At 47.7% G+C, this 20,991-nt stretch overlaps 1 protein-coding gene across 1 annotated transcript in view; it reads right to left on the reverse strand.

Moving 5' to 3' along the window:
* The window catches only part of SYT13 (synaptotagmin 13), a 165,577-nt gene extending 157,867 nt beyond the window's left edge, over window positions 1-7,710 (reverse strand). Inside the window, exon 1 of the mRNA XM_086959618.1 lies at window positions 7,380-7,710. Within this exon, the coding sequence (XP_086815744.1) occupies window positions 7,380-7,559 (180 nt within the window). The 5' untranslated portion in view covers window positions 7,560-7,710. The remainder of the gene's footprint in view (window positions 1-7,379) is intronic.
* Between the last annotated feature and the right edge of the window lie 13,281 nt (window positions 7,711-20,991).

Consider the following 20,991-nt stretch of genomic DNA (forward strand, 5'->3'; position numbering starts at 1 on the left):
TATCCCCTCTCCCCTGAATCTCTCCCTTTGCCTGCTTTTCCCCTTACATATATGTTTTTAACACATGCAACTACGCTCCAGCAACTTGCAACTATGCTCTGAAACTGTGTAACTTGTCACTATGCTCTGAAACAATGCTCGTCCTCATGTAAAGCGCTCTGATACCTCCGGGTCTAGCCAGCGCTATATAAAACTTTTGAAATTAATTAAATAAATAGATAACAAATACCTGCACGGTGGGAAACAATGAGTACAGCTTCAAAGTCTAAACCTTTGTGAGAAAGGGATGTGTGATGTCAGCATTGCTTTTAAACCTCGTCATCGACTGAGTAAAGCAACACACAACCGGAAATCAAGCCAGAGGCATCAGATAGGTCTCTCTGTACACTTGAGGACACTGACAATGCGGATGCCCTAGCCCTGCTCTCTCAAACACACCAAAATATGCAAGAAAGGACGCCTCACCTCAAAATCTATGTGCAGCAAGTTGGGCTTACAAATGAATGTGAAGAAATCAGTTGCATTGCCACTCAACATACCAAACCCTTCACCAGTCTAGGTGGATGAAGAGGACGTGGCCAAGAAGAGCTAACCTAGCTACGCAGTCCTATCAGGCATGCCGGCGAGGCAGGCAGTGACATTGATAGCAGACTGAACAAGGCCAGGATTGTCTTCAGGATGCTGAACAATGTGCGAAGGTCATCTCAGTACAGCACCAGCACCAATATTAGGCTTTACCAATGTTGCGTTCTGTCCACGCTCCTGTATGGATCAGAATGCTGGCAGATGACAAAATGCGACATCACTAAACTATCAGCCTTTCACATTGATAACCTGAGAAGAATCTCACTCATTTTCTGGCCGTGAACTGATGGAGCAAGGTGAAGAATAAAATGTTGTTCAAACTTGTGAAATTAATCTCTCAATAACAAAGTAACCAAATTAAAAGCTTGTGGTGAAATTATTAATCAACTTAGTTAAAGAATGCATTTATCATTACACGCGGGATAAACGAATATGCTTTATGTTGCAAACGCAAAAGAAAATAATAAACTAACCTTGTCTATTGTCTTTGTCAGTATTAAACGCGGCAGTAAAATTATTGGCATGTGCCTATTTTATGTGCTTATGTCATGTCTTTCGTGATAAAAGCCCTGGAGTTCCTGCTGTACGAAAAGGAGAAGTAATTATGATGCTGCCTATGTGTGCTTCTGCTAATTAACAGGATTAATTAGTTAAGGGAGAGGGTAACAGAATGGGTCTCAATTCTTTAATTAATTGATGTCTTGTGTTTGTTTAATAATAGTTTCCAAAGTGAGGCCTAAAAGAATGGTTCAGAAAATATGTCTGGCAGAGCTGCAGACGCAAAAGTTTGTTCAGAGTGAACTTTTCACACAAGCGCAGCCGAGAAGATTTTGCTGCATTGTCATCGTGAATTAAAAAGCAGCTTTTTGGTCGCGTTGAATGTGCTCATGGAAAGATGTCCCAAGGACAGGAACTGGATATGCTTGCCAAGGTTAGGAAGTGAAATGTACAAAACTCGAGGAAAGTTACTTTCTTGAGGAAGCTGAATTAAAGACAATAGGGCTTATGTAAAGCCTGGACTTGGTCAAGAGTTGGATATGACCTAATAACTTTATCGTGGACTGACACAGGACAGCCAATGAGAAGCACGTATTTTCATGAAAGAATGTAAAATGTAGAAAGTTTAGCTAGAAAGAAAGGTATAAAGTCTGACACAATGCGCAAGAAAAAAACTCTTACTTTCCGATTCCTGAGTGTTGAGACATGCTGATGGACCTTTGGTGCATGTAAGGACAGCAGACTTTAAATGATTTTTTCCTTTTCAGGCGAAGTGAGAAATAGTCAGGGAAATAGATTTAGGGAATGGAAAACTGTTATTTTGCTAATAATTCATGTTTCTGAGCTTGCTACGAAATGTCAATCTTAATTTCATTTCTCTATTAAATGCTGCTTTCTTCCTATGCAAAATAAAATAAAGATTCTAAACGTAAATGCTTTTTCCTATGAAAAATAAAGATAATAAAATTAGATTTGAAAAGACAAGGTGGTCTTGTTTATTCATGGTCTAGTTTCCATCAGTTGATCCAATCGCCTTTAGTGATTTGATTTATGCGTGACAATATGTTTAATAACATGCTAAAGAAAGATAAACTGCACTTGTATATAATAATGTAAATATTTTGTGAATAGATTTATTAATCAAATCACCTGATTCAGTTGCTCAGAAATTGTCTCATTGGTGTTATGGGCCTGAATATGTGTTTTATGTTTAATGGTGAGTATTGAGGTGATAGGTAGCGTTTATGAGACAGTTTTTCAATCAGAGCGCTGGATCAATTACCATCTCCAACCAGAAGCTGCTCACCAGATGCAAGCAGGAGAGCATGGGACCATCAATATGAGAAAAAGATGGAAATGTATAGGACATACCATTAGGGGAGTACAAGATTCCATCACAAGAACAGCTCTCCACTGGATTCTAGAAGACACATGGTGGAGACGCAGGCCAAAGAACACCTGGAGATGAACTATGGAAAGAGAACCGAAGACCCTGGACCACAGCTGGGCACCATACAGGAAGAGACCGAGTGCTAGTCTCATTGTTGGTGTTGTCAGTCAAGAGATGGGTGAGGAAAGAGATGCACTGGTAGAACAGCATCAGGTCTGGACCACAAGGAAATGCTGCTAAGATGGAATGAAGTACACAGGTGGCGCCGTGTTTGGGTCCCAGTGATGGAATAGCATGTCATTGTACTACGAAACATTGAGCAGAGCCCCATGGCTAGAATAACAGAAGGTTGAAAAAGTCATGAGTGATGGGTGGACCTCTTCCTCTGAGACTGCAGGACCCCAGTGGTCAGCACTGTGGAGCACTGGTGGGTTGCGTTAGTTGTTGACAGTCAAGACTGAGGTGCATTAGTAGAATGCATGTGGATGTTATGGATGATGCACACACAACAACATGTTTGGAAATGCTTGTTACACAATGGGAATCTCTATCGAGTGATGGGTACATGGACATGTAAGGTAGACACTCTCCTATGGATGTGTGTTGTTACAACGCATGCTTTTTCCACGCATGCCTTTACAACATAGGTTTTACAACGCAAGTCGTTACAACGACTTCCGTTGGGGGCGCTGGATAGTGAATAGTTTAATTTACTATTCCAACTCCAGTCCTCGTGGATAGTAGGGAAGGTTTTGGATAGTTAATTAAACTATTCCCTATCCCACAGCGCCCTCCAGCGCAAGTCGTTGTAACGACTTGCGTTGTAATTCCTGAGTTGTAAAGGTACTGCGTGGAAAAAGTTTTGTTGTAAAGGATGTTTCCCCTCTCCTGTAGGGCACCGCTCCTACCTGTCTAGACTCCATTTGGCCCCTTTACTTTCAACCTTGGCCCATATGTGTGGCGCTGTAGTTTGTGCCCAGCTTTATCCTGATGTCAAGAGATTGTCACATCCCAAGTGTCCCATCTACCTTGAATCTCCCAATAAGGCTATCACATAGTGTCCCAGGTCTGCTGGGTCTGTGGGGTGGGGAGCATTGCAGCACTACTGCCACGCTGTGCTTCTTTGGTCAAGGAAGGGAAGTTGTACTTTTGTTGTGATTCAATAGGTGCCTCTTTTGAGAAGGAAGGGAAACTTGCAACACTGTTTTATGAAAGAGAGACACTGCTACTGTTCTGTGAGTGACAGAACCCTGCACCTCTGTTACACTGCACCACTTGTTCTGACAGCAAGCACTAATGCGCACATAGGGTGCAGTGGCACCAGAACTCACTGTACGAGGGGCCTATTGCATTGCAGATAATGCGGTATTTCCTACTCAGGCAGGGAGGGGGCATTGAACGCCAGGCTCCATGGCACTCTTGCTAGGACATTGGTCGTACTGCTTGCTTTAAACTTGATCTCCCACCATGCACTGCGTCTCCCTGCAGGCCCTCTGCTGCTCTCTCCCTGTGACCCTGCACTGCTCACCACCCACTTGACCCTGTGCGCTAGCCCTTTAGAACCTGCACTGCTCCCTCCCTTATGCCTATGGAGCACAGACACATACAGGATAAGAACTCGAGGGTTTCCTGGTGTGAAAATAAATTATAATTGTATTTATATAGCGTTTACCCCTGAAGAGAAGGCTCAGTGTTCTGGGGGAACCCAAACAGGATTAGTGGTGAATTTATAAAGGGAAATATGAATTAAGTGGAGCAGTGGACACCTGGGCCTGTCAGTTGGATTTAAAAGAAGAATGGAGGGTTAGAGGAGAGAAGAGTCTAGAAAGTGTTTATTGGGAGATCATAGGAGTAGGAGGAGGTTTGTGATGAGTAGAGGGGAGACTGAGAAGAGGAGAATCTCAAGAAATGGATTAGGGAGGCCATGAATTGAAGTGAAGTCTTGGATGAGTCAAAGAAGGAATACATGTCGGAAGAATTCATGTCGAAAGGCTTGTTTGGGGGATCTTAGCACTACAGGCGCGCCAAGGAGTGGATAGAGGAGTCAGGAGTCTGGACAGGGTTATTTTGGAGATGTGCTTTGGGATGAGTCAGAGAGTGGAGGTAGAGGATATATTGAGAGAGGCTTCACTGACAAACTCACACAGGTGCAGCAGGGCAGCTGCAGGGCAAGATCACCTGTATGGCTGCCAAGGGCTGCTGCCTCTGCTGAGCATCACTCAAGCTTGCAAACATCTTTTGATTAGACAGAAGACAAACATTGGCAGGGATTTTCTCGGAACATAACTGGGCTATTCTTAGGCCTCCTCGGTGGACTCCGCAGGAGGCGGAGCCAGGTGGAAAGGGCGGAGTCTCGTCCCTGCTAATGATGCCGGGGCAGGGAATGAGGGCAGTTCAGTCACAGCAGGCATGATCTAAAAGAGCACGATGGGCGACTAGAACTGTCTGCCCTGCAATAGGCCACGCCAGCTGCGGTGGTTAGATTGAGGTACATTGGCTGAGCTTCTGCATGCTGGGCCCAAGTCATGCGGAAGGGCCCCCTGCTGAAAGGGCGGGCCAGCTGCCACCGGCAGGTCTGTCTGTGGACCTCGCTGCTCCATCAGTCCGGGGTGCTGTAGGGAAGGACTGAGGTGCATTAGCAGAGCTGTGTGCAGGGCTCAGGTGCTGAAGGGGGTTCAGTGGTGTGAGAATACGGGATGCTGCAGCAAAGTATTCGGTTTGTGGAGTATATTTGAGTGATTGCTATCCTAACAGACAGTTGAAGACCTAGACTGAGGTGCATCGAGAGAGCTGTGGGTGTGTCTGCAACAGCTCAGGAGGCAGCCAGTCTGGCCTGAGGCGCGCTGTCAGAGATATAGTTTCTGGCTCCCAGCGCTGCGAATAATGGCAGTGCTGAAGGTCAGGGTGGAGGTGCACTGCCAGAGCTGTGGATTCAACGCTGCGAATGATGGCAGTGCTAAGGTCAGGGTGGAGGTGCACTGGCAGAGCTGTGGTTTCAACGCTGCGAATGATGGCAGTGCTGAGGTCAGGGTGGAGGTGCACTGGCAGAGCTGTGGTGTCTACAATGCGAACGATGGCAGTGCTGAAGGTCAGCGCAGAGGTGCACTGGCAGAGCTGTGGTGTCAACGCTGCGAATGATGGCAGTGCTGATGGTCACAGTGGAGGTGCACTGGCGGAGCTGTGGTTTCAACTCTGCGAATGATGGCAGTGTTGAGGTCAGGGCAGAGGTGCACTGGCAGAGCTGTGGTTTCAACGCCGCAAATGATTGCAGTGCTGAGGTCAGGGCAGAGCTACACTGGCAGAGCTGTGGTGTCAACGCTGCGAATGATGACAGTGCTGAGGTCAGGGTCGAGGTGCCCTGGCAGAGATGTCGTTTTAATGCTGCGTATGATGGCAGCGCTGAGGACAGGGTGGAGGTGCACGGGCAGAGCTGTGGTTTCAATGCTGTGAAAGATGGCAGTGCTGAGGACAGGGTGGGGGTGCACTGGCAGAGCTGTGGTGTATACAATGCGAAAGATGGCAGTGCTGAAGGTCTCAGTGAAGGTGCACTGGCAGAGCTGTGGTTCAAACACTGTGAAGGATGGCAGTGCTGAGGTCAGGGTCGAGGTGCACGGGCAGAGCTGTGGTTTAAACACTGCGAAGGATGGCTGTGCTGAGGTCAGGGAGGAGGTGCACTGGCAGAGCTGTGTTTTCAACGCTGCGAATTATGGCAGTGCAGAGGTCACAGTGGAGGTGCAGTGGCAGAGCTGTGGTTTCAACATTGCAAATGATGTCAGTGCTGAGGTTAGGGTGGCGGTGCACTGGCAGAGCTGTGGTTTCAACATTGCAAATGATGTCAGTGCTGAGGTTAGGGTGGCGGTGCACTGGCAGAGCTGAGGTTTCAACGCTGTGAATGATGGCAGTCTTGAGGGCAGGGTGGAGGTGCACTGGCAGAGCTGAGGTTTCAACGCTGCAAATGATGACAGTGCTGGGGTCAGGGTGGAGGTGCACTGGCAGAGCTGTAGTTTCAACGATGCGAATGATGCTAGTGCTGAGGTCAGGGTGGAGGTGCACTGACTGAGCTGAGGTTTCAACGCTGCGAATGATGGAAGTGCTGAAGTCAGGGTCGAGGTGCACTGGCAGAGCCTTGGTTTCAATGCTGCGAATGATGGAAGTGCTGAAGTCAGGGTCGAGGTGCACTGGCAAAGCTGCGGTTTCAAAACTGCAAATGATGACAATGCTGGGGTCAGGGTGGAGGTGCACTGACAGAGCTGTAATTTCAGCACTGTGAATGATGGTGTTGCTGAGGTAAGGGTGAAGGTGTACTGGCAGAGCTGTGGTTTCAATGCTGCAGATGATGGCAGTGCTGAGGTCAGGGTCGAGGTGCACTGGCAGAGCTGTGGTTTCAATGCTGCAGATGATGGCAGTGCTGAGGTCAGGGTGGAGGTGCACTGGCAGAGCTGAGGGTTCAATGCTGTGAATGATGGTAGTGCTGAGGTCAGGGTGGAGGTGCACTGGCAGAGCTGAAGTTTCAACGCTGCGAACCCTGAAGGTGTTCATTAGAATCCCATTTACAGACAGATGTCGCACATACTTCTCGGAAGCCCCATCGTCCCTAAAGGCAGTCATTAGAATCCCATTGACAGACAGATATCAGACAGATGTCTGACACCCTCCCCCCCCCCCCCCCCCCCCATCCCCGAATGTGGTCCTTAGAGTCCCATTGACAGACAGGTGTCTGATACATGTCTCAGATCCTTTCCGGAAGCCCCTCCGTCCCTAAAGCCAGTCATTAAAATACCTTTTGCAGAAAGATGTCTGACAGATGTCTGCCCCCCATCTCGGGAGCCCCCCATCCCTGAAAGTATGGGAACATTGCCCCCCACCCCCATCCCTCCAAACCCCTCAGTGGGCATGTGGGGCTCACCTGCTGGCTCGGCTGCAGCACGCTGGCCCGGGTGCTCTCTGACGCCTCCTCCTGGCCAGGGTCCGGAAGCCCCTTCCTCACCCGCATGCAGTGACACACGAAGAGGATGCCACAGAGGGCGAGCAGGGCGGCGCCGGTGCCCAGGGTGGCACCCAGGGCGAGGACTGGCAGCGGCAGCATCTTGGAAGCGGGCACCTGCTGGTGTTGAAGGGGAGCCTGGGGCCAGGGTAGGGGGCTCTGCCAGGGATCGGTGGGCGGGTCATGCCAGTCTGGGCGCGCGGCTCCGGGGGGCAGCGATGGGCATCCGTGCGCGCGCCGAGGAGCAGCGCTCACTGACGGAGGCGCTCACTCTCGAGGGATGAAGGCAGAGCAGCTCCTGACGTCAGAGCCGGGGCTGCTGTGGATGCTCTAGATTCATGGGCTCCTCGCCCCCCTCTCTCACCTGGGCCGGTGGCTTCTCTTCTGAACCGTGCACAGGGGCATGGAACAACAGCTGAAAGAACTCCCAGCCAGCGCCTGGAGGCGGGCAGCTCCCCTCAACACACTCCAGCATGCGCCTGGAGGCGGGCAGCCCCCCTCAACACATCCATCTGACCAACCATCTATACACTGATCTCTTTCCCCACTCGTCGGTTTTTAATACCTCTATTCATCCACCTGGGCAGCCAATCAGTTCATAATCTACACACTGCTCTATCCATTCATTCACCCATTTGGGGCATATTTACAAGGGCTTTATCTCCGCTTTTTTGGCTTTTAAAGCCGATAAAGCAGAGAAAAAACATTGCCCTATTAACAAGAGGGTGCTACCATGCATTAGCGCATGTTAGCACCCATTTACCCGACGCCTCCCTTTGCATCTCTAATGAGATGCAAAGTGGGCGTCACTGGGCAGTCCAACCTTGTAAATATCGCTGATGCGCACATTGTGATATTTACAAGGCTGCCAACGCATTTTAGCAGACGTTAGTTTTGAGCGAAAACCGGTTTTCGCCGGAAACTAACAACTGCTTAAATGCAGACTTAGGCATACCTATTATGGGGTGGATTGTGCTGATACGACCATGTGGGTCGTATCAGCAAGGTTATCGCCGTTTTGCAGGGAACATCACTGAAAAACCAGCGATGTTCCCTGCAAAACGGTGATCTCCCCGCTATTGCTGGTAATTATATCGCCCTGGGGAAATGCGTTGTAAATAACGCGCTAAGAGGGCGATATAATCAAGCGATAGACGGCGATAAATAGAAAAGCACTAAGCGCGCTTGAGTCTATTTATCGCCGTCCTTGTAGATATGCCCCTTAGTTGTTATCAGTGGGCCTTCATCCATTCACTCTAACCACTCATCTGTTTCTCAATCCATCCATCAACCCAACCAGGCTTTAATGGGGTTAAACAAGTGGGGTCTCTAGAAGTGGGGCAGGCCTCTGTACTTAAAGATGTGGTGTAAAGAGGTGAACTGCATTTTCTTTACCTTGGCCTTGTCAATAGTTTGACAACTGTGTACCTCTTCCACACACATTTGCACATAATCATGATTCTGACCTTTCTTCTGTGCGCTCTGCAGAGAGGCCAAGGATTGGATGACTATGCATTCTGAACACATTTTTGAGTCAGTGACAAGCATTGTGAGAAACTCGCACTCCCTTTAGAGCTATCCCACCAACCCTCCACTCCCTCAACTGGCTTCCCATTGAAGGTAGATGCATCTACAAATTGGCCGGCATAACACACAAGACCCTTCACTCACATTCCCCCAACTACCTAAGCAGCAAACTGGTAAAAGTGGAAAGATCCAGAAACCTGAGAAGCTCCAACTCACTTCTTCTCATCCCTCTGAAATTGAAAAAGAAAACCACTCAGTCCCTATCCATCTCTGGTAGCGTACCCCAGGATGTGGAACACACTCCCTGTAGTACTCAGATGCAATCCTTCCTTCTCCTGCTTCAAAACTCCTCCTCAAGAAATACTTTACCAACCGAGTCAACTAACCTAGTCTTCAATAACCTAGCGGACTCCCCTCTCACCTGACCATCAAGGATAGGTGGGTTTCTGACTATCTCATCAACCTCCTGAGCTTCCTCCCTCCCACTCACTGAATGCCTAATTAATAATTATAATGTTTTGCTTGTATCTTTATGCATCCGCATGTCCTGCTATGTAATGCAACTTTTTTGCCGTTGTGCATGTAAAGCGCTCTGATACACCCGGGTCTAGCTTCTGCTTCAAAAGGGACCTGAAACTCCAACAATAGGTGGTTATTTGACTGTTTCAACCTCCTGAGCTCCTCCCTCCCCTTCACTGAATGCCTAATTATAATGTTTTGCTTGTATCTTCATGCATCCTTGTGTCCTGCTATGTAATGCAACTCTTTTTCCTTTGTGTGTGTAAAGCGCTCTGATACCCCGGGTCTAACCAGGGCCGGCCTTAGGCATGTGCAAGCTGTGCACCTGCACAGGGCCACCAAACCCCAGGGGCCACCACGCCAATATATATCCTTAATATATTAATCCTCTGAGGATGGATATATATTTGCGTGGCGGTCCCTGGCAGGGATTTGGCGGCCTCCGGCTCTGTTCCACTTCCAAACACCCTGAGCCCCCCCTCTTCACTGGCCTCCGCGCTCCGCCACGCCCAGACCCCCTCTTCCGGGGCCCCCTACCTATGCTCCCTGCCCAGGGCCACCATGAGCCCAGAGCCGCCCCTGGTCTAACTAGCGCTATATAAAAAAATAAAATAAAGACCTCAATTGAGGCCCGTTATAAGCACCTGGAGGAGACTCGTCGGACGATGCAAGCAATCATTTTAGCAGGGTAGTTCGCAGGGCCACACATGCACAAATACACACACACTCACTACCATACATTCACACACGTGCACACACACACACACACTCATTCACAGCCCTCACTCAGTCAAATATGCATAAATACATACATTCATTCATAACTGTACGCATACAAGCACCAAACAACAAAAAGCAAAACTTACCTTCACTGCAGCTTTCCTGGAGGGAAGTCTCAGGGTTCATGGAGGGTAGGGACTGCTGCCTTCTCTCATTGGCTGATGTAATGTCAACCAATGAGGGAGTCAAAAAACTACAGACGTTATAATACTGATCTCAATTCACCATCTCACATCATGATCACACAAACCACTGTGTATGACCATATATTTTATTTTTTCAGTTTTTTTAATATCATTTTTTCAATCGTTTTTTTCAAAGTTATCAAAAAGGTATTTTTCATTGGTTAGAACAACAATTTGCCACAAACCATTGTATAACATAGAGACACAAACACCTTATTGCATTAAATTACATTCTTTACAACAAAACAAACTTGTTTTTCCAAACAAGTGTTTTACGCAAGCATCTACCATGAACTAATAGAAGTTATAACTGAGATGGTGTATATTGAGCCCAATTGGCACCCTGTTTGGTTTTGCCCTTGTTAAAAGAATACATAAGTAGTGTGTTAAAACTAGGGGTGGGCGTACTACTCGTAGTCGTACTACTTGAAGCTACGTGAAGATGTTCTCACACTACGCTAGCTTTGCGTAGCTTTGCAAGCGTGCGTAGTAGTTTGTCGGACCCATTTGCGAAGCGTTTTTCTTGCTCGGGAGCGCGTTGTGCCTGTTTGGGCGGTGTCTGCGTGCTCGGGGGATCGTAGCTCACGAACGTACCCATGCGGTGGGCTATGGCCTCGGCCATCTTGTTTTTTCAACTGTCCCGCCCGCTCGCGTTGCCTTATTTCCTGTTCCGGCCCGCATATATCATGTTCACGTTGTGCATGTCATGTTCGGGAACGCTATCTACTTGTTCGCGACAACAAGTGCGCGTTAGTGAGAAATATCACGCAAACTTACCCACGTGGTCGCGAGAGGCGCGGCCATCTTGTTTTTCACTCTATGCTAATTTTCTATCCAGCTTTAATCTTTGCAATCTTTACTTATTTTCACTGTTTTTTTCACTTTTTTTATTTATCATCTCTGTCTCTCTGTCCCTAAGTTTATATTTTGTGATTTATTTCTACTTTCACTGTGTTTTTGTTACTTTTCTACTGTTTTATTTTACTTCTTTATTCAAAATCCTACTTCTTCCCCCTAACTTTCCCTTTTCCTTCTTTTATTTTCTGCCTCCACCCCAGAACCATGACCAAGGGCAGTATTACCGGCTCCAAGGGCAAGGCGCCTGCGCCCAAGAGCCGGCTGCCTTGCAGCAGAATAAGCCCTGCAGGGGTGCAGGCCCGACAACTTTTCGGGGAGGTGGGGGTGGCCGCCCTGGTTTTCTTCATCCAGCCAAAAAAGAAAATTCCCTTTGGGCAAGTGAACAATAATACAAAGGTACTTACAAACAATAGACTCACTAGTACATAAGCATAACAAAGAAGCAATGAAAAATGGAAAATTCAAAAACGTGAAAACACTATAATAGGATCAAAACATTAGTACAATTTATTGACATACATTATGTTGATTAAAAATTGGGAAACAAACACAGGACGTAACAATAATAAATAAAAACATTCCAATAAAAAAGAAGCTACAGGAAAAAGGACTAAATTCAAACAACAAAATTATTTCGAATTTTCCTTAATTTTGTGATCCACATTCACTCCTTGAGCATCGACGCGTTTCGGCGGTATGAACAAAGTATGACCGCCTTCATCAGGGTATATGTATAACTGTTTCCCAATAGTTCTCAGGGATAAAATATTTAAGTCAGTGCGTCATAAGGGGTATATGTCCTCCTTATCCTTTTCTTGGGATATTCGGCCTGCGAATTATCCTATAGTTCGCTGATATAAAAATATAGTTGCTGCGGTAAAATCCAACTTCCAAAGTACGTCCAGCACTATGGCTGAAAGACGAAATCTTAAAAAGTGTATGCCTGGAACGCGGTACAGTCTTAATTAGTTTACAATTTGGTAGGGACACAGCGTGACTCCTGATACCCTTCAATTTGGGCAACTCAACATGGGTTTCTGTCCTCCAAAGCTTGCTAAGCCGGCGTCCCGCGTCCTCACGTACGTTTAGGCGAAATCAACGAAATCAACGGAATTTGGGTGGATAGTGGATAGCAAGAATCATCAGCAGTGTTTGTGTCAAACCCAAAGCCAAGGCAAGGAAGGAAGGAGTGGACGCATGGGTGGCTGTTGGTGAAAGTGAAACCAGCTAAGGTTTGTTAAGCGATGCCTAATAAAGAATGATAGACATTTACTTTTAATGGATGGATGCCCCCCGGATGGATTGTATTCATCATAGGTGGAGACTGTCACTGGATGCAGAGTCTTACTTTGAAGATAATGTAAAAGAAACTGCACCAGAGTAGCAAAGCAGAGGGTCATCATATATTATATAGAAGTAGAATTTCATTTCAGAATACAGTTGATGACTCAGTAGTTTGCAAGCACATCATATATATTATGAAGCGCCTTCCTCTGAATCCAAGGACCACTTCCTATCTGTTATTTTGTTTCTGATTTTTATTTATATGTTTACTTACCAGTACCACAATCCATAGTTTGCTTCCCCCCACCCTGCCCCTCTCCACGTCACCGTCCACCAGCACTCCCACCTCTGACCGCTACTGGACTGACATGTCGTTCCATATAAGTAATGATCATTGGATCATAAGTATATTATAATATTATTAATCTGCCTTTTTGTAGTCGCCAGACTCCAGGGCACAGTGAAAGTGAAATTGAGCAATTGCCATTCATGTAACAGAGAGAGTATGGCCAGTGCCACCCGTAATCGAAAAATATACAAGCTTCCCCACCTGCAGCTTAGTTAAAAGTAACATGCATCTGCATATCCTCGTATGTTGGTCTTGGACGCAAGCTTAGCTGACTTGTCAGCTACAGCCTACAACAAGGTTATCTAATTTATGTAAACTAGAAATACGAAAAAGACTGGTGTTCTTCTGTGTACTGGAGTCCATTCATAATACTAGGGCAAGTATAATGCCGGAAAAAAACTCCATCAAATGTTAGAGGCCGGGGAAGCAGGAGGATAGATACTTAAAGTTAGCACAAATGTTATGTACTGCGCTTGCTAGTGCTACTGTGCCACTATGTGTTGAATTCATTTCGTGTTACTGTTTTGCTAAGAGTTTCGGTTACAATTCTGTTTCTTTCTTTATAGTTCCTCCTTCCCAAAAACCATGACGGAAGGAGTTAGCAGCCAGGGCCCGGCAACTGAAACTGCAGGCCATTCTGGAGGAATACCACCGGCTGGTGGCTCAGGCCGAGGAGGAGGAGGAGGCGGTGGCAGCAGCTGCTGCCGCTTCCAATGCCCCGGGCCCCAGCCAGGCCCCACCTGCATAAGTACAGCGCCACGGTCAGGCAGCCGCCCACTGTTGCAATTTGTCAACATCTGCCGCCCCCCCACATGGATGCAAATGTAGGTGCAGGCATTTCGCCAACAACTTCTCCTCCGGATGACACAGCTGGAGGACCAATTAGAGGAGCGCGTCAAAATACTGGTGTACAAACACCTTAAAGCCATCCGATTATAGATGGACCCTGTTGACTTGCCCCTTTTTTAATACTTTTGTTGGTGGATGGGAATTGGGTGTTGGGGTTTCTCTTGGACATTCATTGGACTTGGACATTGGTTGGGGTTAGGGAGAGGGGTGGGTGAGGTGTGGGATAGGCTATTTTTATGAAAATAAATGTTATTTATTTATACTTACACATACAATGTTAATGTTTTTTGGTGGGGTTACTGTTTCACGAATTAATGTACATCACAAGGTTTACTAGCAGATACAGGGCAGCAGCCAGTGTTTGATTTAAATAATCTGCCAATTTTGTAACATGCAAACAGATAGATGAGGTACCCCTCAATGAGTTATATTTGTCCTACTAGTACTACCATTCGCTCCTCCTACTCCAATATACCTCCCAGCAAACTAATCTTACCTGTGAATAATGATGAATAAGTTCGGCACAGCAATAGCTGCATGGTTTCCCAAGACAATGGAGAAGATGCAGTGGTTGTGGTGCTAGTAGTAGACACTGGCACTAGCATTTTCAAACAAAACAAACAATTGCAATGCAATAGGTCTCGCATTAGGAAAGTTTGAGCTATTGGTATTGTAAATGATACATTTTTTATTTATGTTTTGGTTTTGAAAATAGCGAAATGTATAGCTATGTCATTTACAATGCCAATAGTTATAACTTTCGCAAATGTGACACCTATAGCATTTGTAATGCAATATGTGTTGTATTTACGTGACCTAGATGTATTGATATTACAAATGACAATGGCTTTGAATTTTTTGTAAATAATTAATACTATTTAAAAAAACGTTATTTATGTCTTTATCTTACAGCTGATACCGATAAATAGAATAATACACATTGTCATTCAGTACATGAGATGTAATTAGACAATGGGATACATGGTAATGCGTAAGAAGAGATTCAAGCTCAGGCACACAATAATATTAACAAACTTCCACCCGTCCCTCCCCGCTTCGCCCTCCCCCCAAACTCTCCCCCTAAATCTCCCAAAAGCAACAACAATGAGAGTGCCATGTACGACCAAAATGTCTGCCAATGAGTCCAAGAGTCAATGTTCCAAATTACTCTTGCTAAGCGGGCCAGCGTCCCTGGGATGGAGGTAGATGTTCAGTGCAAGTCAAAAGACTCCCCTCAAATGCCCCCCGTATGTAACCTCATTACTCTGCAAAGTACAACATAGCTGCTGTCCCAAATCATTCTCACACCTGATTCACGCCTCTGACCCAGCCACACCCGCCGTTTCAACATTTTCAGCCTCCGAATTCTGGCCTATGAGATAGGACATCAGGGGTCCCAAGAAATCCCGGGGTCGGGACTTTAACAGCAACTGTTCTGCATAGACATCTCATGTACCCACACCTTAAATTTGGGCGCTCTTCCCCTGCCCCATCTGCAGGCAATCTGTCGGCAGGCCAGGAGTATGCCCATTACCAGGAATTTACGGTGGGGCGTTTTTATCACAGCGACCAGGCCCAGTAAAGCCCTAATGGGAGTGGGCTCAATGGGAACGCCCAGCATTTTAGTTAGTCCCGCAAAGACCTCCCCCCAGTATGTAGTTACCTGAGGGCAATCCCACGCTAAATGCATGAAGTCAGCCGGGCCACGGCCACAACGGATGCATCTATCATCACCCCTGAGCTGAAGCCTATGTAACCTCGCCGGGGTATGATACAGCCGATGCAAAGGCTTAAAGTGTAGCAAACGCAGTTTACTACTGCCAGAAAACGCCGCAGTCTGAAGACAAGCCATTTCCCATTGTTCATCAGTAAGGGATACATCAAAATCCCACTCCCTTCTGGCCCTCACTAGAGAATGAGGAGGTGCGGACTCTAGCATATAACAAAGATATAACGTGTGTAGGGGCGTCTGTTTGTAGCATGGAATGGAGAGAGACAAATGTTGCTAGCTCCTGTGGAAAGTCTGGGGTCAGGGCCCGTACACTCTGCTTGAGCCTGGTGTAAATGTAAAGGTCCATAAATGTGTGTGGATAGTCCCCAAAGAATTGGTCTGTTGTGCGGAATACGCCCTCAATGTACAAGTCTCCCCAAATTCCATATTGTAGTTTAGTTAATACATTTTGGCATATCTTGTCCTCGGTGATGGGCAGTAAGGGAAAGCATCGTAGGTGTATCCTAGGGGAGTACATCAATTGAATTCCCTCAGCCTTCACCAGGCATTGCCATGCCTTGACAGTGCAATCTACCATGGAGGGATCCCCTCCCCTTTCCTTGTATGGAGTAAATACATACCCCGAAGTCAGGGCTGGGGCCATGTAGCCATCTTCCACTGCGAGGTGGGGCATGTACGGGGGCGGGTGAAACCAGTAGACGGCAAAGTGCGCCTGCGCACTATAATAATATTGCTCAAAATCAGGCATGTCAAATCCGCCATATCGATACGGCAACTTAAGCATGGTTAGCTTCAACTGCGCTTGCTTCCCCCCCCCCCCCATATTAACGGCACCAGTTGCGTGTTTAGTGTTTTAAAGAAGAAAGCACCCGGATGGTAAGGGATGTTTATAAATAAATACAGAAATTTGGGCAATATAACCATTTTGATCAGGGATATCCTCCCAGCCATCAAGAGGGGCACCTAAGGCCATTTAGCGACATTATCTGTCACCTTGTCCATAGCCTGTCCATAGTTCGTTCTCATCGAAGCCTCCTTATCTCTGGTGACGTGGATTCCCAAGTACTTAAGCTCATCCAGCTCCCCCTTTAACGGGTAATCTAATGGGAGTGCTAATGTATGATCGGTAAGCGGAAAAACTGCAGACTTACCCCAGTTCATTTGTACTTCGGCTATTGCCCCAAACTTCGTAATTTCTCGTAGAACAGGGTTGATGATCATCAAAGTGTCTTATGGCAGGCACAATGTACCTTTGGCTAACTAGTTCCCATCCAGTCCAAATGGAATCAAGGGTAGGCTCATCACCCGCAAATGAAATAAGCATGACCATCTTGTGTTTGTGGTTTGGAGACCAACAGTCCATGGGGAAGAGGATACTCAAGGAATGGTCTCTAAGTTGAATTGAATCACAACTACTATGTCTAACGAAGATACTGGATGTGTTTGTTCTTGTAGAGGTACAAATAAAACCTCATTCAGCCAGTGCAAGGTGAGTTACATCTGGCATATTATGATTTAAAGGGTTGTTAAAGTTCTCAAGGACGGAAAAAAGGGGGACATTCCAGCACATCCTGGCTGTCACTGTCCAAGATGATGAAGATGCAGGTAAGAGTCACTAAAACTGTTCAGCACTACTTTCAAAGGGGCACTGTCTTCTATATTGACTGGTATAGATCCAGCCTGTGGAAAAGTTAATTGTCTGCCTGTATTTATCTAGCAGCAATACACAAGTGCTGTCTTTTAGGCTGAGCGGTGAGCTTTGGCACAGTTCGATTTAGGAATAAGTCCCCATTCCTTCTCAAGAATACATTCTACTAATAGCCAACGAAATGAGTATGCTAGACCAACAGTGGGACCCTAGACCTGGGAAAAGAAGGCTACTTCCTTGGAGCAGAGACAGTCATGAGTAGCGGCAGCTAAGGCACCACCCTGAGACGCGAAGGCAGGCAGAGCGTTTGGGTCCAAATGCTCTGGCCTTCCAACGGATGATGAGTCTGTAGCTCAGAGACCGTCCCTGACCTTGGATCAACTGTGGTAGCACCATTGCCCTTAAGCAGGCCAACTCATTTGCAGTGGGCGGAATGGATAAAAGTCGCCAGACCTCGGTATTTGACCTCAGTGTTTGTGAGAAGCAAGACTTGTTATGGGCCATACCAGTGGATCTGTCTTCCTTCGATTCTATCACAGGACCGGAGGCTTCGTATTATGCTACTCTTTCATTTTAATGCCACAGACAGCAGCCATTTCTTGTATATGTAAACAAAACTACATTTCCCATGATGCAAACACCACATCACTTCCTGCAATTGCCCATAAGAGCCAGGTGATACCGGTTATCGTCCTCTTTCTATGCTGCTCACACAGTCAGCTAAGTGCCTTTGCTTGCCTTGATATTTGTACTTATTATTATACTGTGATGCTAATGTTTGTTTTAATACACCGTTTTAGCGCATTCTAATACGCGTGTACGCATTGTGTTTTCATGCTGTTGCCTTTTAGGCTGTTGCCTTGATTTGCCTTGGGTCTTGCAGCCGCACTACCCCGCTGCCTTTGGGGGTGTGCCAGCCTGGTAGTCTCTACGGAGACAGAGGTGTGATTTCAGCGCGCTCTGTCGAGCGCGAGCGTTAGCAGTCAGCACTTCCCCCGCTTCCTGGGAGGTGCGCGCTGACTCCCGAACTCCGGTACATTAACACCGGTCTGCCCAAGTTGCGGGTATTTGCTTTGTAACCTTGCCTAGATTAAATTTAAAACACTCACCGGTACCGCCCCGCCTTTGGCGGGCTTGTTATAGTGATATTGAGCACAGAGACCTCCCTAATCGTCCGAAAGTGCTGGGGCAGCTAGTTTCACTTTCACATCACTAGGTTTCGACGTGCGTAGCCCAATTGGGCTGGTTTTGGTAGGATTGGTCTACACACGTCCCTACTGCCCGTTTTAGCACTTTTTAGGTCGTTTTTTTCCCCATTCTAGCTAGGATTGTTGTAAAGCAGGACTCCTACGACTCTCTGGCTAAAATAACTTTCAGGGTCTGGAGAGAGCACACCTCCTGTGTACTTATGGTCTGCATTTGCCCCATCTACGCCCCAAGAACTCTTCTACAGCACTGCTGAGGAGCTAGGTACCGGTGATTAGACTGTGCTGTGGGTTGGCTCCCCCCTTACTCCTCTCCATATACTTTTGCTAACCTCATGAACAGGTCCATTTATAAATTTGGCACCACTATGGAGGATTGGGTTACCTATGAGGAGGATGATGCTGTTTATCAGGAAGAAGTGCCTAGTGCTTCCATTGAGGATAATATTGTTTATTGTCCTGGATGCCTCGGTCCAGGATTCTGTCAACAAGGCCCTGAAGAAGACAGTTACGGGAACTGTACAGCTAGCGCTGGCTACTGTGTTAAAGCCTATCACTAAACAATTCAATCAATCAATCAATCAATCATTACATTTCTAAAGTGCGCTACATACCCGTTAGGGGCTCAAGGCGCTGGGGGGGTGGGGGGAGGGGGTCGCTACTGATCGAAGACCCAGGTCTTGAGAAGTCTTCTGAAGACCAGTAGGTCCTGAGTCTGTCGTAGGTTGGTTGGGAGGGTGTTCCAGGTCTTGGCGGCGAGGTAGGAGAAGATCTTCCGCCGGCTGTGGTTTTCCGGATGCGAGGTACTGTGGCGAGGGGGAGGTTGGCTAAGCGGAGGCTTCGGGAGGTGGTGTGGAAGCTGAGTCGGTTGTTGAGGTAGGTAGGTCCGGTGTTGTGGAGTGCTTTGTGTGCGTGGATGAGGAGCTTTAAGGTGATCCTCTTGGTGACGGGGAGCCAGTGCAGGCCTCTGAGGTGGGGGTGTGATGTAGCTGCGACGGGGGACGTCGAGGATCAGTCGAGCTGAGGCGTTCTGGACTCGTTAGCGTTCTGGAGCTTCTTAGTAGTTCCTAAGTAGAGGGCGTTCCCGTAGTCGAGTCGGCTGATGACGAGGGCCTGGATGACGGTCTTTCTCGTGCTGATAGGGATTCATTTGAAGATTCTGCGGAGCATTTGGAGGGTGTTGAAGCAAGACGCGGAGACGGCGTTGACTTGCCTGGTCATGGAGAGGTTGGAGTCGAGGATGACACCCAGGTTGCGTGCATGGTCTGTGGGTTCCGGGGCTGTGCCTAGTAAAGTGGGCCACCAGGAGTCGTCCCAGGCCGATGGGGCGGGTCCGAGGATGAGGACCTCCATCTTGTCTGAGTTCAGCTTCAGTCTGCTCTCCTTCATCCAGTCGGCTACGGCCCTCATTCTTCTGTGGAGGTTAGCTTTGGCGGTGTGGGGGTCTTCGGTGAGGGATATAATCAGCTGGGTGTCGTCGGCATAGGAGATGTTGTTGAGGTTATGTTGTCATGCAACGTGGGTGAAAGGAGCCATGTAGATATTAAACAGAGTTGGAGTGAGGGAGGAACCTTGTGGAACGCCGCAGATGATCTCGGTGGTTTTTGAGTGAAAGGGTGGGAGGCGGACGCTCTGGGTTCTTCCTGAGAGGAAGGATGCGGTCCAGGCCAGGGCCTTCTCATGTATGCCGGCGTCCTGGAGGCGTGTTGATAGGGTGCGGTGGCAGACTGTGTCAAAGGCTGCTGATAGGTCCAGGAGGATGAGGGCTACTGTCTCTCCTTTGTCCATCAGGGTCCTGATGTCGTCAGTGGCGGCGATGAGGGCAGTCTCGGTGCTGTGGTTGCTGCGAAAGCCGGTTTGGGATGGGTCCAGGATACTGTTGTCTTCAAGGTAGCGGGTTAGCTGTTTGTTGACGATCTTCTCTGTTACTTTCGCCGGGAATGGAAGAAGGGAGATGGGCCGGAAGTTCTTGAGGTCCTTGGTGTCCGCCTTGGGTTTCTTCAGAAGGGCGTTGATCTCGGCATGCTTCCAAATTTCTGGGTAGGTGGCTGTCTTGAAGGAGCAGTTGATGGTTTTCCGGAGGTGGGGCGCGATGCTAGTGCTGGCCTTGTTGAAGACAAAGTGAGGGTAGGGGTCCGATGGGGATCCGGAGTGGATGGAGTTCATGGTTTTGATGGTGTCTTCGTCGCTGATGCTGGACCAGGTGGTCAGGCGGTTGGTGCGGGTGGTATTCGCAGGGGCGGTGGACTCAGTGGTGGGTGCGGGGGGTTAGAGTTGAAGCTTTCGTGGATGTCGGTGATGCTGCGGTGAAAGAAGGTGGCCAGGGAGTCGCACAGGTATTGTGATGGTGGGTCGTCGTTGTTGTTGGAGCTGGGGTTGGAGAGTTCTTTCACGATGCTGAAGAGCTCTTTGGTGTTGTGTGCGTTTGTAGGCGGGGGTACAGGGACGACCTTGACACCAGGTGTTGCAGGCAAAGAGGGTTTTATTTTCAAAGTGCTTTTATATACAAATGTCTTTCTCCTCCTCTGGGTCAGGCGGTCTCGGGGGAAAGCGCTGGGATCCGTGGTTGATGTTTCTACAGCTTCTTGATGGTCTTTG

This window comes from Lissotriton vulgaris, chromosome 2_2 (genome assembly GCF_964263255.1).
Source record: "Lissotriton vulgaris chromosome 2_2, aLisVul1.2, whole genome shotgun sequence".
Taxonomy (NCBI): domain Eukaryota; kingdom Metazoa; phylum Chordata; class Amphibia; order Caudata; family Salamandridae; genus Lissotriton; species Lissotriton vulgaris.